The 15,476-nt window shown below is 39.4% G+C and overlaps 1 protein-coding gene and 1 long non-coding RNA gene across 2 annotated transcripts in view; one reads left to right on the forward strand and one right to left on the reverse strand.

Moving 5' to 3' along the window:
• sema4f (sema domain, immunoglobulin domain (Ig), transmembrane domain (TM) and short cytoplasmic domain, (semaphorin) 4F) overlaps positions 1-15,022 on the reverse strand; it is a 53,432-nt gene extending 38,410 nt beyond the window's left edge. Inside the window, 1 exon segment of the mRNA XM_055051204.1 lies at positions 14,456-15,022. Within this exon segment, the coding sequence (XP_054907179.1) occupies positions 14,456-14,558 (103 nt within the window). The 5' untranslated portion in view covers positions 14,559-15,022.
• LOC129373316 (uncharacterized) lies at positions 14,525-15,244 on the forward strand. Its single transcript, XR_008607345.1, has 3 exons — positions 14,525-14,630; positions 14,710-14,852; positions 15,016-15,244. It is a non-coding gene; the product is annotated as an uncharacterized LOC129373316 (long non-coding RNA).
• Positions 15,245-15,476: the final 232 nt, after the last annotated feature.

The following is a 15,476-nucleotide window of genomic DNA, read 5'->3' on the forward strand; positions in this document are numbered from 1 at the left end:
ACGGTGCTTCAGGTTACTTGGGAGAGAGGATAGTTCTGAATGAAACAAGATAAATGTTTTGTTTTGGTTTAAATACAACATCAATTTCAGTCAAGTCCAATTTTTCTCATTATTGCCAATATAAAAAGTTGTAAGAAGGGACTGATCCACTTTCTTGCTTTTGATACAGATATCAGAGGTTTAATATCGGCCAAATTGATCCCAAACAGAAAAACAGTGCTGAATTAATTTTAAATGTTTGTATGCCATGAAGAGTATTAAGCATAGAATTTGACTGAATAGTCAAAATTTTTTCAATAAGAGTATTGATGCATCGCCACTGCTGAGAGTAATAATTAAGCCTTTACTTTTCCTGTGCTTACAATTACAAACAGTGGATACAGACAGAAAAATGGAACCGAAACACGAACATTTAGCACAACATCAGCAAACAGCAAAATAAAAAAATAAAAGCTCAAGAGACAATATTTTCTTTTTATCTTTGCATGAAGAACAAAACATTGGAGTTAAGAGTGAAGCTGGCTTCCTTTGAAGCAAAGCTGACCACCAACCCAAAGATAAGATGAAGACGTGTCTAATTTTCAGAGGCTGTTCCCATGCATCAAAAGGAGACAACTGGGGTCGTCTGATAAGGAAGTGTCTCTGGCTTTGGAGGAATCTCCTGCACTGATTGCTGTAGGGTCAGCACAGAAATGTAAGGCGGGATTTTACACTGTATCTTATCTGACCTGGAATTACTTTTGGATTTCCGGGAGCTGGATGAGTTTGCAGAGGAGAGGAATGTATGTAGCGTAACCAGTTAAACTGACATTAATATTTTGAACGAGAGAGGAGGTACGAGTACCTGGAGGGAACAATACATAGAAGAAAATTATGCAAACTCCATCCTGCTCTTAAATATAAATGATAAGAAAGAACCTATGGCAGCTGTAGATGCTGTTTGTGTTGCCATTATATCCCTGATAATGTGACTTAATAATAATTCATGCATACTCAACCAGTAGTTAATTTAACTCTGGTATTTTAAGGGTCAAAGTCATAAACGTTTTAGAAACCACTACTTCAGATGAAATATAAAATTGTAGTGAGTCATACAGATTATGATGCCATCCTAATATTCAAGGATAAACAGCCGTGTCTGAAAACCCGGCTGGATTTGTGTCTCCTTTCAATGCCTGCACTTTCCTAGGCAGCCTCTGCATATCCAGGCAGTATTTTATTAATCAACTGTGGACTGCAGGGATGTAATTTTCATTCTGTTCCATGTCTCCTTTGTATAAAAGCACTTAATCTGATGAGATTCACCAAGACAGGGGCTGCTGTGGTGTCATGAGGCTGTCTGATGGCACACTCTGAGGACTGAGGTCACTCAAATCCCATAATTGCATCTTTAAATCACATTTAGATCAGTATCCAGAAGCTTCCCTCTCCATGTATTCAAAAAAATCTTTAAAAGGTGCAGTTCTGGTCTAATAACTAAACAAGAAATGTGTTTTCTGCAATTTCCTGGAGCTTTGATCATGATTATAATCAAAACAAAAACAAAAAAGCTCAGTTGATGTGTTCTTAGTGTGAAAGCGCCATCTACATCCATGGAGTGTCCATGTAGAGCTTTGTAATGTTGACATGCTTTCTAGATCAGTGATAATGCTTTTAGAAGGCTTTCCCAACCTATGATTTACTGCACTCACAAACACACACGGTCTGTCCTTCATTGTAATGTTAAGCTAAAAGATGAAAGTACAGTGTCTGTCTGGCACTAAAGACCCTCTCTCGCTGCATCTGTATTCCCCATGGGCGCACAGCCACGCACACAAAATACACAAACAGGCTCCACAGACACCTCAATTATGATAATGTGGATCAGCATTAATGTATCCTCACAGCGCGGCGGGTTTCAGCGATGTTGGGCGTGAACGTGTGCGAGCGTTCCAGACAGCAGGAGGGAACGGGCGCTGACTGTACCTCATTTAACACAGGTTACTCCCTGCAGACACCTTGCACAAAAACACAAATAGCGACTCAAACCGAATGCAGAATTGAGGTTTTAGCAGAATTCACATGTGGGAGTTATGTGCGAATGAGAAAAAATACAGGCAAACAATGGAGTGAAAAAGTCGCGTGAGTTTTTAAAAGGCAAATGTGTTGTTTTTGTTTTTTTTAATTTCACATTAAACTAATTATGTGCAAATGATTCACAAGAGCCTATCAGACTATTTGACTATTCAGCGCAGATCCAACTTTAGGATAAAGTCTGAATATCTACACTATCAAACTTTTTACACACATTCCAAATAATAAAATGCTTTATGGTCAGCTCTGCACAACTGACCTACTTAAAAAGGTGTTTTCATTCTCCTCCTTCATCCAAACCAAACACTTCTTTTCCTTCCAACTCCTTCTTGTTGCTTCCCCTGCATCTCCTCACCCTTTGCTTCCTACCTTCCCCTCCTCCTACCCTTTCCTTCCCTGTAATTACCACCTCAGACTCCAATTAAAAGAAACCACAATAAGGAGAGCAGAGCGGGGAGACCAAGGGGAGGTATAAGGATTGGAGAAGCAAGAATTTAATGAGCAGTTTGTCCACAGAAGCACAAGCAAATATAAGCTTGTGCAGCTATCCTTATTGTAAAACAAACTTCCATTCAGTTTGTATAATTAACCGCATTATCTAACCTTAATTTCATCTTAATTCACCACTTTTCTCTAACCCTAACTAAGCTACAGATGATGCTCAGCGTTTATGTGCCCATGCGATTAATGTATCCTCGGAAGATTGGTAATTTTTCAACTAAAGGTCCCAATGAGGCATTGGGTGTAACAGGAAAGTTTCAGTAACAGTAAAGTTCCATATTTGGCATGAAAAAGACAAAAAAGTAACACTTGGACACACAAATAATGTGATACAATTGATTTCAGTCAAATACCTGAAAACTGTACCAAAGAAAAGTGTTGTATCCCATGCTTAAGTGTAACTGGATTAGATTAAAAATATATACATTATGCAACATAAGTGTTGAACTATATTAACCCAAAGAGAAGCAAATGTTTTCTACTGCAAACTGATTTAGCTCAGCACAACAGCTCAACATGAACAACTTTGCAAATGGAACATTTTTGATTCTATATACAGCTTTAACCATGAATAGTTTTTTCTTAGAGAAACAAGAAGGTGCAGGATAACAACATTCATCAACTGGATTATAAGTGGCTCCTGTGGAAAAAATGTGCCGTCCAATGACTCAGAGCGCCTTACAACAATCTCTGACAAGAAATTGAGTCTGTTTTAATGATGCTGACACATCCTTATGAACATGGACCTCTACACTTGCAGAAGAATATCTAAGGAATACTCCTGCCTTTAAATTAGTTTCTAGAAATATTTTAAATGAAAGCCAGATGACTGTTTGGGATTATCAGCATGTTGTCTTGCACAGAGTTTGAGGTCAGTCTCCCTCCCTTACATACCTGTCCTCCAGCAGCTTGTGGGAATAAACGAAAGCCTTGAACTCGATGCTGCAGTTCAAGAAACTAAACCTCTGCATGAAGGTTTGTAACATTAAGAAGACTTGACTTTCTAATAAATAATCTACATAATAAACAAATAAAAAAGTAAAATAACTCTAGATGGTAGGCCGAGATATGTCAGTGTCAGTGAACAACAGTGGGGGACATTTGACTTTGTAGATTTAATTCAGGTGCTTCATAAGAAGAAGACAATTAAATCAAGGGTAAAACTGCCTGTAAACAAACTTTATTTCCTGTTTTGTATCCAACTTATGCTCAGGAAAGATTCTTCAAATCTAGAACTTGTACAACTGTTAAAGCATAAATATATTTGCCAAAACCTTTTGATTTTTAAATTTTTTGTGTGAGCATCTGTATTTAAACACCTTTGCGGCGGCATTTATCCGAGAGCGTTTGTGTGCGAGGTGGGGAGGATTGCTGACAGCTTTCCTTTATGTTTGCCTAAGCCTGTTTCCTGTCATTAAGTCCCGGTGTTGCCATGCTTCCTTTAACAGTGCGCACACACACACACAAACAGAAGCGTACGCTTTCCAGTGAGAAGCCACAAATGAGAAAAAAGGTCAAAATGCCAAAAGAGCGTCATAAAAGTAAAACAGGAGGACTGGAAATCAATAACAAACAGACAATTCAGCATAGACTATGAAATTTAACCAACACATCCACGTGGGTGTAAAATAACACCACAGAGACTTTCAGTTGAGAAAGTCTCGATCAATCAATGAATTCAAAGTTGGCGCAGCAGGGCAGCTCTTACTGTCAAGCTGTCATTGTGTGAGCAAGCATGTGTGTGTGAGAGGATGAAATGGGCCTCATACAATATGTGCCAAATGTGACTGCCAAGACACACACACACACACACACATACACGCACACGCACACACACAAGCATACAAACACAGGCATAAAAAAACTGTTGGAGAAGGAGTGAAGAGAGGTGCTTTGATTTACTCGCCTGCCAAACGGAGACCTGGCATAATTCACACAGAGGAAATGGATCTGGGTCCATTATAAACACACACAGCAGCAGCTCTGCTGGTTTATTCGTTTAATTTAAGAGATCCATTTCTCAGGTTCTCTTTGAAGACTTCATGTGTGAGCAACAGATGAGCTGCTGCCCTTTTTTATAACCGGGCTGCATAATGCATCGTACGGCTGGTCGTTGTAAATATGCTAAACATGTTTCTTTGTCGTGTTCAGAAATATGTAAATAAACACATACTGTGGATAAGCATCTATTTCCCTTGGCAAACCAGCCAAACCAGTGTCATGCTTACTTTTCAAGTAGAAAAACCAGTTTACTTTTTCTGACTCGTAATGATCTGTGTATCCTATATTTACTCCATCACCCTGATAACATGGCCCTAGGTATTACCAATAAGACCAAATACATTTAACTCCATTTTTCATCATATTATGTTGTAACAGTAGCTCATGCTAGATTTGCCATGTTGTCATTTAATTATGAACCATAACTAAAAGCAAAGAGGTCTCATTAACATTAACACTCTTGAATCTGGATGCTGCTCCATAACTTGTGTGGAAGTGGGTTCAACGTTTCGTCTGGCTGCTACAACAGAGGCTGTGGCTTCTTTAGTTTTGGTCATTTTGTAGCTGAGTTTTTCAGACATTACAATGCCTGAAATCTCTGGGATGTCAATTCGTCCCAGAGCTGCGGGAATATCGATATGTGCAATTCTGCAATCGCAAAGGTCTTCTTGGATGATATATGCAGTATAATGATTGCAATCTAAGTGCCATGAATGCAAGTTCTGGAAGTCAAAGCTCACAAGAAACTTTAGGACATTGTGATAAATGAAAAGAAGGAAAAGAGCGTCATTATTATATTCAGCAATAATTTCATACTAGTTTATTGCTTCCTGATACTGCGCGTCCCTAGTTATTTCTCATGTTGGGTCTAAATATGTAAATAAACAACACAACCTGTGGATAAGCATCTATTTATTTGGAAAACAGGTAATTTTTTTTCATGTATTTAAACATTTAACCTTCTTATTTTTCCAATCGAAGATTTGGAAATGCTGGCAGCCTTTTTAAAACCTCATAAGGATTTATATTTTCTAACAGTGACTGTGTTTATAGTTAGTAAAGTTAAACTTGTTAATCGTAACAATGACAAATGAAAGATCCTGAAGACAATTTTAAGTATTTACTGTTTTAAAAAAAACAGTAAAACTCAGTTTTACAGAGATGCTTTTCTCAGACAGCGTGAAAAAGGGTTCACTTCTTTTAACTTATATGATTTAAAACAGCACAAAGGGGTAAAAAAAGGTTTGAATGATAATAGCTCTAAAAACATAAAATCAAAATCAGCTAAAACCAGTAAAATCAGTAAAATTCAAGCTTTTGAAAAGCAAAATATTAAAACTTGTGGAAAGAAAATCTGAACACAAACAAATGAAAACAATGTTTTAATAAAACAAATACTTAAAGACATTTAGTCTGAAAAGATAGTAAAAAAAATATTCTTTTTTCTGGACTAATTTCTGGTGCTTTGATGTCTCATATATAAGTTCATATGTCTTTAGCTACTATTTAAAGACTCAGTCTGCCCTGAAATCAAAGTATTTACAGGTGGATTTGTGGGATGTTTGTCGCTGAAAACAGCAGATTATTGAGCTTTCCTTCAACTTCCCTGATGTGGTGTTTACTGTCAACAATGCAAACTTGTAGGAGAAAGCAGCCCACACAGGCAGGTGACTCTGACCAATCACAGCCAAGCTCTGCAGCGAAGTCCTCAAGCCTTTCATCAAACACCTTTGTGCATTGTAAAATAAAGGTTTAGAAATCTCAACAAGATTGCGCCAAAATGCTGAATTTAGGTTGAGATGATGCTTTAGACCAAAGAAACTTGATAGTTTTGAAGCTGGGAGGTCTTGCTGAAGAATACATTAACATATCCTGTCAGGAAGTTGTAATTTTTAGACTAAAGAATGACTTTCTGAGCCACAACCAACTTGATTACAGAATATTTATCATACTTAAAGTGTTTGAATGTATGTGGGGCGCTGTCATGCTGCTGTGTGGCATGGCTTGTTATTTTGTTTTAGTGTCAGTGCCATGAGAAGCGCATAAAACTGAATTGAACCAGACGTTTCCACTCAGTAGTCTGCACACGGTGGCTTTTTCCAGCTTTCAGCTGTCACTGAGGGTAAAAAAAATGCCAGCAGGCACAAATCTAGGAAAAAAAGCTGACTGCTCACTGCGGTGCTGATTTGACTAGGTTAATATATCTACCTTTCCATAAAGACACAAGGACAACAGAATGCTCTTCATGACGTCCCACAAGGAGAGAAAGAATCAAAAGGTTGAAAACAAGCACGATTTGATGAAGTGTGTCTTTGTTTATGTGCGTTTCCTGCAGGAAAAGGTTCAAGGAAGCGTAGAGGAGCAGAGTGTGCATGTTTTCCTTTGGTTTCTGCCCTCCTCCTCCTCCCTCGCCGTACTGCTGACACAGGTCAAACACCAACACACTACTACAATAAGCATACATTCAGGTTGAGCAACTCATGTGATTATGAGCCAAATGAATCGGTGAAATTATATGTTCAGCTCAAAAGACGAGACGGTGGAAATATTGGACTCACAAGAATAAAATGAGATTTTACCAATATGTTTGAAAAAAGTAAGAATTATAACATCAAATGGAACAAATGCTTCACAAATCAGAAAATGTGTTTTAAAGAATCCACAATAAGTGATAATTTGCTGTTTTTATGCACATCCTATAGTGGACCTAATTTCCACAATGCAATTAAAATGCTCCTTTTTTGTGTTCTCAAAAATAAAATGAGGTTTTCACGAATCTCAAGATGCATCGTAAAGAATTGAAGTTCAGCTCACAAGAGTAGACAATCAAATGCAGTCCACATTCTTTAAAACATGTTAAATAGTTTAGTGTTGATACAAAACTCGGCGTAAGCTTTACTTAAGTCAACTTGATCTACAAATCAGGATTCTGAAGTGCATTTAATATCAAAGCTAACAATAAGCTCTCTACAGGAAAGACCATAACTCAGGTTTTGTCAGAGGTGACCTTGTAGGGACAAAGTACAGGAAAAGCAAAAAGTGCAGCAGAGGGGAATGGGGAAGTATAAGGTTGGCGCTAGGATATAATCTCTGATGGGTTGAGGCTTCACTAGATTCTTAAGAAAGACAGGAATCTTCTGTTCTGGCAGGACTTGGTACATCATTCTCCTACCATGAAATGACAAATGAAAACAGTCCAGACTGTCATGTTAGAGGTCTAGGAACAGCTAACGGACAACAACAAATCTATGAAAAAGCATCGTCATTATAGCACTGTTAGCAGCTAAAAGCTAGTCAGTCATGGTATCCTCATAGAGCAATTTTGTCAGTTGCTCTGTCAAAGCATCACTTTTTCCTACAAAGTACTTGAACTTTAAATCAAATTAAAAAGTGTCCTAGGAGAACTCCTTCTTAGCTGAACATTAGAAGCTAAGAATAAAAACTCTTTTTAACCTTATAGATTCAATTGTAGGAGTGTAATTAGATATAAAGATGATCAAAATCTAAAAAGCTCAAGATTTGAAAGGTGAAATTCTTTATGTAGCATTTAGATGGAGCATGCCCTAATGGTTTTCCATTATTAAATGTCCTCCATGACCTGCACACACACGCCAACAGATAGAAGCAGACTGATAAATTGACAGGTCAATCAGCTGATGACCTTTCTTGATTCAGGACCTCTGATCTGCCTGAGTAAACAGTCGCCGACTCTCTGACTGCACCTGAGTACGTGTGCGTCCATATGTCTGAGATAGCAAAGACGCTAACAGGCTAAGTGGATGCAGCGTCTCCGAATCAGCCCAGTGACTCGGCTTGACCTCTGACCTCGTTTCAAACGTGTGATGCGTATCGGGCCCTATGTGTCGAGTTTGTTTTGTCCTAACTGAGACAGATCAATTACTCTTCCCCTATTTTTTTCAGGTCATCAATAACTCTTAGTTTCTGTCACGTATCTGCTGAAACATTTTGACCTCAATCCACTTGGTTTTCATTCCTCGCAACCCCAATTCTCCCAGAAATACTTCAAAAATCCTACATGTCTTAAGCAATCAATAACGATCTCACCACATTTTTATTCTCTTTTTACTTTACTTTGAGTTTAAGGCCATGATTAAAAACTGATATATATGATAGATAGTTAAAAATACCAGTCCACAAGCAGAGCAGCTTAAGGCATCTTCCATTTAGGTGTGCTTTCTTCATCTAGATGCAGAAAGTACTCTCCATGTATTTTATTTAGACTCAGCTCGCCTTCTATCAGATGGGATTTTCTAGCTGCCGAGGGAAATGAGAAGAGGAAAGCAGGTGAGAATCCCAATGAGTTCCTGATAAATGCTTTCACTCTGAAGGTAATACACAAAAATGCAGTCATCGCTCAACTCCTGAATACTTAACTCTCCAAAAAGCTGGGTTTTGGCACAAGGTACGAATATTTCATGAGCTTTCCTTGAACGGGGGAGTGAGAACCAGGCAGGCGGGATGAATGAATGAACGACTGAAGACAATGCTGGAATCCATCAAGCATGTCGTTGACCCGTCACACAGTTCGGAAAGTTCACCAAGCCTGAACTTGGCGAAACGGAACAAGAGACGCAAAGTCATGACAGTGAAAAGAATGGCATAGATCATGCAATCCCACTGGGAAGGAACAGAAATTTGCTTGACTTTGATTATATGTATGTGACCTTTGGCCTCTGAGTTGTTTCGTTCTCGGTCACAGGAGTGCCACTGTGGGCTCACCACTGACAAACAACAAAAGGGTTTGCATGGCCAACAATTCTTGTGTACTTCTGTGTATCAGAGACCACGTCTGGACTTTATAGAGGGACCATTATGAGTCAGAGCGTATGGAAAGTTAATGAACTTTGGTGACGAACTTAAAGAGGAGGGAGTATTTCCTGTAGGTGGTCTGCGACAGCAAAACAGCACACACATCTGATCATTCATTCAGTCTCTCTCTTATTTTGTTTGTGTTCATAACATCATGATTTCAAACACATATTCTCTGCCTTATTTTCTCTCTAAAACATTTATTTCACAACCACTGGTGAGAAACTGCATAAAACAGATGTTTTTCAAAAAGCTAAATCTGACAGATTATTGCTGGCCTGGTGTTTCCACACCTGACAGTCTGGTAGACTCAGTTTAATTAGGGACCATTATTGCAATATTTGCTACATTTTCAGCTGCACTATGTGAAACAATCCAACCTAATTGAAAAACCTGTTCACCTTATCACCTGTGGGGGCGCTGCACCCAACTCTATTGATGGAAACAACATAAAAGCCTCTGAAGAAGACATGAGCAGAACTTTATTCTTCACAAAATGTAAACATAAATGAACTAAATGAAGTTTTAGAAGATTTTAGAGAATTCTGTTTTCTTTGTCTTTTTTTGTCATGTTTGTTTTGGCTGTATTTACATATTCAAATCAACTCAGACTATCCTCTCTCATCCGGCTAAAGTACATGAATTCAGAATGAATTACATTGTTATTTATTGCTATACAACATGTGAAGAAATATGAATACTTTTACAAGGGACATTGAACAGGAAAAATAAAAATAAGACAATATGCATGGATATGCATGCGAGTTGGGCACCAGGAAACCGATTCTAACGATTTATAAAGCAGGAAAGCACAGAAGATAGGAAGCCCAGTTTGGACCACAAGGGTTTATCAGGCAGGGTTGAAAGAAAAGCTAAAAGCACTTGTGAAGCCTTCCTCCATTCCCCTGGAAGCACTTAGCTCCACCACACCCTATCAGCTCCATTTCCAGGACGGATGGAGCAGAGGGGCAGAGAAACAGACAATGGGATGGCGGGATAAGAAAGAGGAGGCAGGTTTTTTTTTTATTCTTTGTATAACCACATTACAATCTCCAGGGGGACACAACAATGCAGCAACAACCCAAACACATAATCAGCTGAGGTCCACATTCTCACAGGTTCAAATCAGTAGTTACAAAATTTCTTGTCTAATCCCATGACAATCTTGTGGAAATACTGCAGTGACAAAGAGTGATGATAATCATGAGCCAGACAATCTATTCAAAAAAAAAACAAACACTGCAGAAGCTGCCATGTTGTGCAAGCCTGTCAAAAGAAAACCGTTCTTTCAAAATATATAAATTAAGTTTATTCACAACAAATGTCAAATTGGGGAACTTGAAAGACAAACCGTTACAATTCAAAGCCATCCGGGAAACTTCCTTTTCAATGAAGCAATGGAAAAATACAGCCAAGCATACCAATTAACGAGCACAATGTGTAGAGACGTTGGAATTATCAATATATATCTAATTTAATTAAAAGTGACAGGTAAAGCTTTGTACAGACATTAAAAGTAGTTCTCATAAAAAGATAAAAAGGAGTGATATTTGTGTGGTGAGGACTAATAACAAAGTTGGTATAATTACAACTGTGTGGTCTGGCAGCATTGCATCTATCAATCCAGAGAAAGACAGCTGAAGATGCTGGACAATTGTTCTAGTAGTGAAATTCTTTTCAACCCATGAATCATTCATGCATAACTGAGAATCATCCTGTCAAGTCTTAGCTCACAAAATATATGAGAAATTCCCAAGAACCACTGATTAGACCTCTTTAATGACCACCAAAAGTACACACATTCCCACCACAGACATAAACATACAGCAGCATGGAATAAAATGACAGCTCTTTCTCTAATACCACAACGGAACCATCACTATCACAAGAGGGTGATAAATCTTAAATCTAATGGCTACTAGGGTGAGAAATTGCGCTTCAATGGTGATTCTGCAAAGCTTTTGTTGACTGCAAACAAAGATTAAATATAGTTTTGAAGGCCCAGTCAGGAGATACAATCGGTGGACACTGGGTGGCTTCAAGAGCATGCTTACACACCTACACAGCTCTTGACCAGCCAGGGAAATTAAAGCCATAGCTCTCGTTTTTTCTCACCGTAAATCAGAGGATCCATTAAGTCGCTACACGGGTGGGCGCCAGACCCCTCCAATGCCCCAGTTTGGTGACTTCCTAACGAGTTTCATGTGAGAAGCATTAAAACTGGTGCTAAACCAGTGAAACTGACTGGAACAGGATAAGCTAGAGTGGTTTCTTCAACCAATTATGTCTTGTGCAGTTTCATCAAGTCGTATGACAACTGTCTTCAAACACTAACACATCAGCAATGCTAACAGATGCTACAAGAAGAATACAAATGTGCAGAATCTGCATAAAATACCATATTTCTGATGCAAATCATTCGCTCCCGCAGCAACGTAGGACATTACAAGACAAGATAAGAACAGTACCTGGAAGCAGGATGTTTCCTGGATGTTATTCTTCACACATCACCTGACTTTCTGTGTATACCGACAACTGTGTCTTACGTAAGAAGCTTTTGTGCACTGTAATACTACTTAAGCAAGCACAGTCTTTAGACATTTCATTATAAAGATGATCACTGTTTAACTCAGCAGCTGAAACATTTCAAGTTCTCAACAACAGTCACATCTGAGTGCATTTAAAGACTTCCTTCATGTTCAACCACCTTGAACTTTTGCACACTATTGTAAAGGGGAAATGATTTTCAAGATATCCTCATATAAAGGCCTAAGTGTATATTCATGACCACTGAGTCATTTTTTTAAAATAAACCCCTGTTAGCTAAAATTATAGCTACAAGTGTTTTGGGGGTGTAACTCTACCAGCTTGGTACATTTAGAGACCATTTTTTTGTCTACTTTGTTTGAAAAATAGCTCAACATCTGTGAGCTATTAATTATAAAGACCTGCCACAAATTCACTATAAGATTTAGGTCTGAACTTTGACTGGGCCACCCAAACACTGTTCTAAACCACTATCTTGTAGCTCTGGTTGTATGTTCAGAGTCATTGTCCTAATGGATGTTGAACTTCTGCCACAGTCTTACATCTCTGATAGCTTTTCTCCCAGGATTACCTTTTATTTTGTTCCATGCTTCTTCCCTTCCACTCTGATCACATTTCATGGTTAGATTGCTGTCAACAGGGTGATGTGCAGTGTTAGTTTTCAGTCTCACAGATCAAGTTGCATACCAAATAGCTGAATTTGCTCATTTATCAGAGCACCTTTCTTCTCCCAGTTGGCTTTTTCCACTGTGTCAGTGGTCTCCACACCTGGTCCTGTATGCTTTGTGCATGTAAGACTTGTTATGGGTATTTTATAGATTTCCAGACGTGTTAATTACAGGGCTAAAGGTTTTCTTGTCAACAGATGAGCTATATCTCTGTGCAGCTCCTCTAGAGCTGCAATAGTCTACTTCATTGCTTCTCTTGATGCTTTCCTTTTCTGGTCTGCCACTTTAGACCATGTGTCTAAAGTGGTGTGAAGTTGCATTATGCCGTTTTCATTTACACCCGATGAATCCTTTTATCTTCCTCTCCACATTTTCCTTCCATTTACTTCACTGACTCCATATGCTCTATATGCATGAGGTGTTCATTCACTTTAAGGTATGACACAGGTGGAATAGGTAGAGAAGAGTGATAGGCTTCGAGAGTTGTTCAGTAGTGAAATGAGTCTGTAAGAGGAAGGCTGACAGCTCTCCACTTCTCAGAATAACTTTTTTTTAAAAACACTTGACTGAAACTTGCGTGCAGACAAATTAGTAATGCGTGTCCTCATTTATAAATGCCCTATTGCAAAAATAAGACACCACTCTGAGGTGCCAAATTTCTGAACATTCCTCTCATTTCCTTTTGCTGGCGTATGTCTCATCATTCAAAGTGCATATGCCCACAGTTCCATCATAATATCAAACAGTGCCTAACTCATTCAGCTTCATTCAAAAACAAGCAACTTTCAAGTATAAGATTGTAGATGTGAGTAAAGCTAGAAGGAGCAAAGCCCTTTAATACCGTCAGGTGACCTGAGAGCAGTCTAATGGACAGAGTGACGCAGCCTCTAAATCTTTTTGCTGTACCCAGGCGTGAGCACCATCACATGGGGGAGAGAGAAGGAACTGGCTTGTACTAAACCACAAGGCATCAAATACAGAAAAAGATTAAAGAAAAAAAAACTGCTTGAACTATTTCATGAACAGATTCAAAGAAAGCGAATATAAAGAGTGACGTTTGTATTTGATGCTGCTATTCTGGAGAAATAAAACCCTGCACATCTGTTGATAATGCAACCAAAAAAATTTGACTTGTTATGCTTTTCTTATCTTCACTCTCACTCAAAGCCACATTAAATCTTTATCACCCCACATCACCCTTCAACTCTGCATCACTTCAAACTTCACTGAAATTAGGATAAAGATTATTTTACTGATGCACTCAGCTGGAAACACGACTGACTGAGCATGAGCAAAGCAATAAATCCCTGAAAAGCTGCAGAACCTGACCTCTGCCGATTCTTGCAAAACAAGAATAAATTTTCTGCATGCAGAAAACTCGTTTGAGCGAACTGTTCCTTTAAATTCTTAGCCCGACGCGTGTTTGGATCAACCCGCCTTGCAGCTCTGAGTTTCTTTCTGCCCAGCCAGCGCACTTGTTGTTGGGGTTGGAGCTGAATGGGTCTGGCACCAGCTTTCTTTGCCAAAAATCTCCGTTTATCAACTCCTGCAACAAAGGCTGGCGGCAGCCGCTTGGCTCTGCGCTTTGGAGCGCGTAAAACCGGGCTGCAACGCATGGTAATAAACACAACAGTCGGGTTGACTGAAATGACTGACATTTAAGTCATGCTTCATTTTGAAGCATGTTAAAATGGTGAATTAGTACAAAAACAAACTCCACAAAGTTGCAAGAGTCTCTCTCTTTCCACGACATGCTGGATTGTTTTGATTTCACAAATACAAAGTGAAAAGATAAATGCGCCGACAGCTCACTTCTTCTGCTAGATTGTACTCACCTTTCAGTCCGCCCAGAGTCGCAGGGAGGCAGTTCCCGGGCATCAGGCAGCACATCGGGACCAAAACAAGCAGCACACTGCTGAGGGTCATCCCGTCTCCCATCCCCGAAACTACAGCAGATCTGACTTCACCAAACAGGCTCGTTTCAGCCTCGCATCCTGATCCACTTTCCGGGTTTGCAGCTTCACCTGAACAGATTTATTCTAATTGGGAAATTAAAAAAAACGCGTTTCACTTTGTTCTCCTCCTACAGGTTAGTCTGTTTCACCGGCTGCCGTTTGCACAAAGCGCACAGAAAGAAGCGCATCCGCTCGGTGCTGATGTGAAGCGTTTGTATTCCACCAATAAAGCGAAACAGCAGTTTGGTTTGGATGCACCGGACAACTACGCAACGAAGTAAGTCAAAGTGCCGTACTCTTCTGCTGGGGATAATGTCCACTGTCCCGGGCTATAATAATCCGACCAGCCTCGCTTTTGACGCTCCGCTCTGTGCCCTGCTGTTTCCGAGTCTGCGAGGGGAAAAAAGGAAAAAGAAACCAAACCGTTTATTCCTTTACAGCTAAAACTGTTTGGATATTTGAAGAAGAACGAGTCGCTTTGAGGAGTCGATTCGGTCCGGAGCGCAGGAACGAGATCGCGGAGACGCGGAGCGCGTTGACAGCGGCTCGCGATGAAGATGTGTTCAGCAAAGACGCTCGAGCGCCGACTGGAAGCCGGTAGCCCCGCCCTCCACTGAGCTCAGAGAGAGGGAAGTCCAGGTGAACTGGTGATGTCACACCGGCAGGTGCGCAGAGGATTAAGTTCTCTCAGGACCAGAGAAAATTCCTCCTGAACTGAGTGACTGTCATGAGATTTAGTCAAACAATTTCATTAGGAAAAACCAGCTTTATAGATAAATCTTCTATAATAATCTAGAGAAATGTAAAAATTTATAGCGAAAACATCAAAATCATTCATATTTTGGAAAAGTGTTGCTTAGAGATTTATGTTTCTCAAAACAAGCTAAGAAATTAAGAAAGT

Source organism: Poeciliopsis prolifica, unplaced genomic scaffold (genome assembly GCF_027474105.1).
Source record: "Poeciliopsis prolifica strain line A6 unplaced genomic scaffold, Auburn_PproV2 SCAFFOLD032, whole genome shotgun sequence".
In the NCBI taxonomy this organism is placed as follows: domain Eukaryota; kingdom Metazoa; phylum Chordata; class Actinopteri; order Cyprinodontiformes; family Poeciliidae; genus Poeciliopsis; species Poeciliopsis prolifica.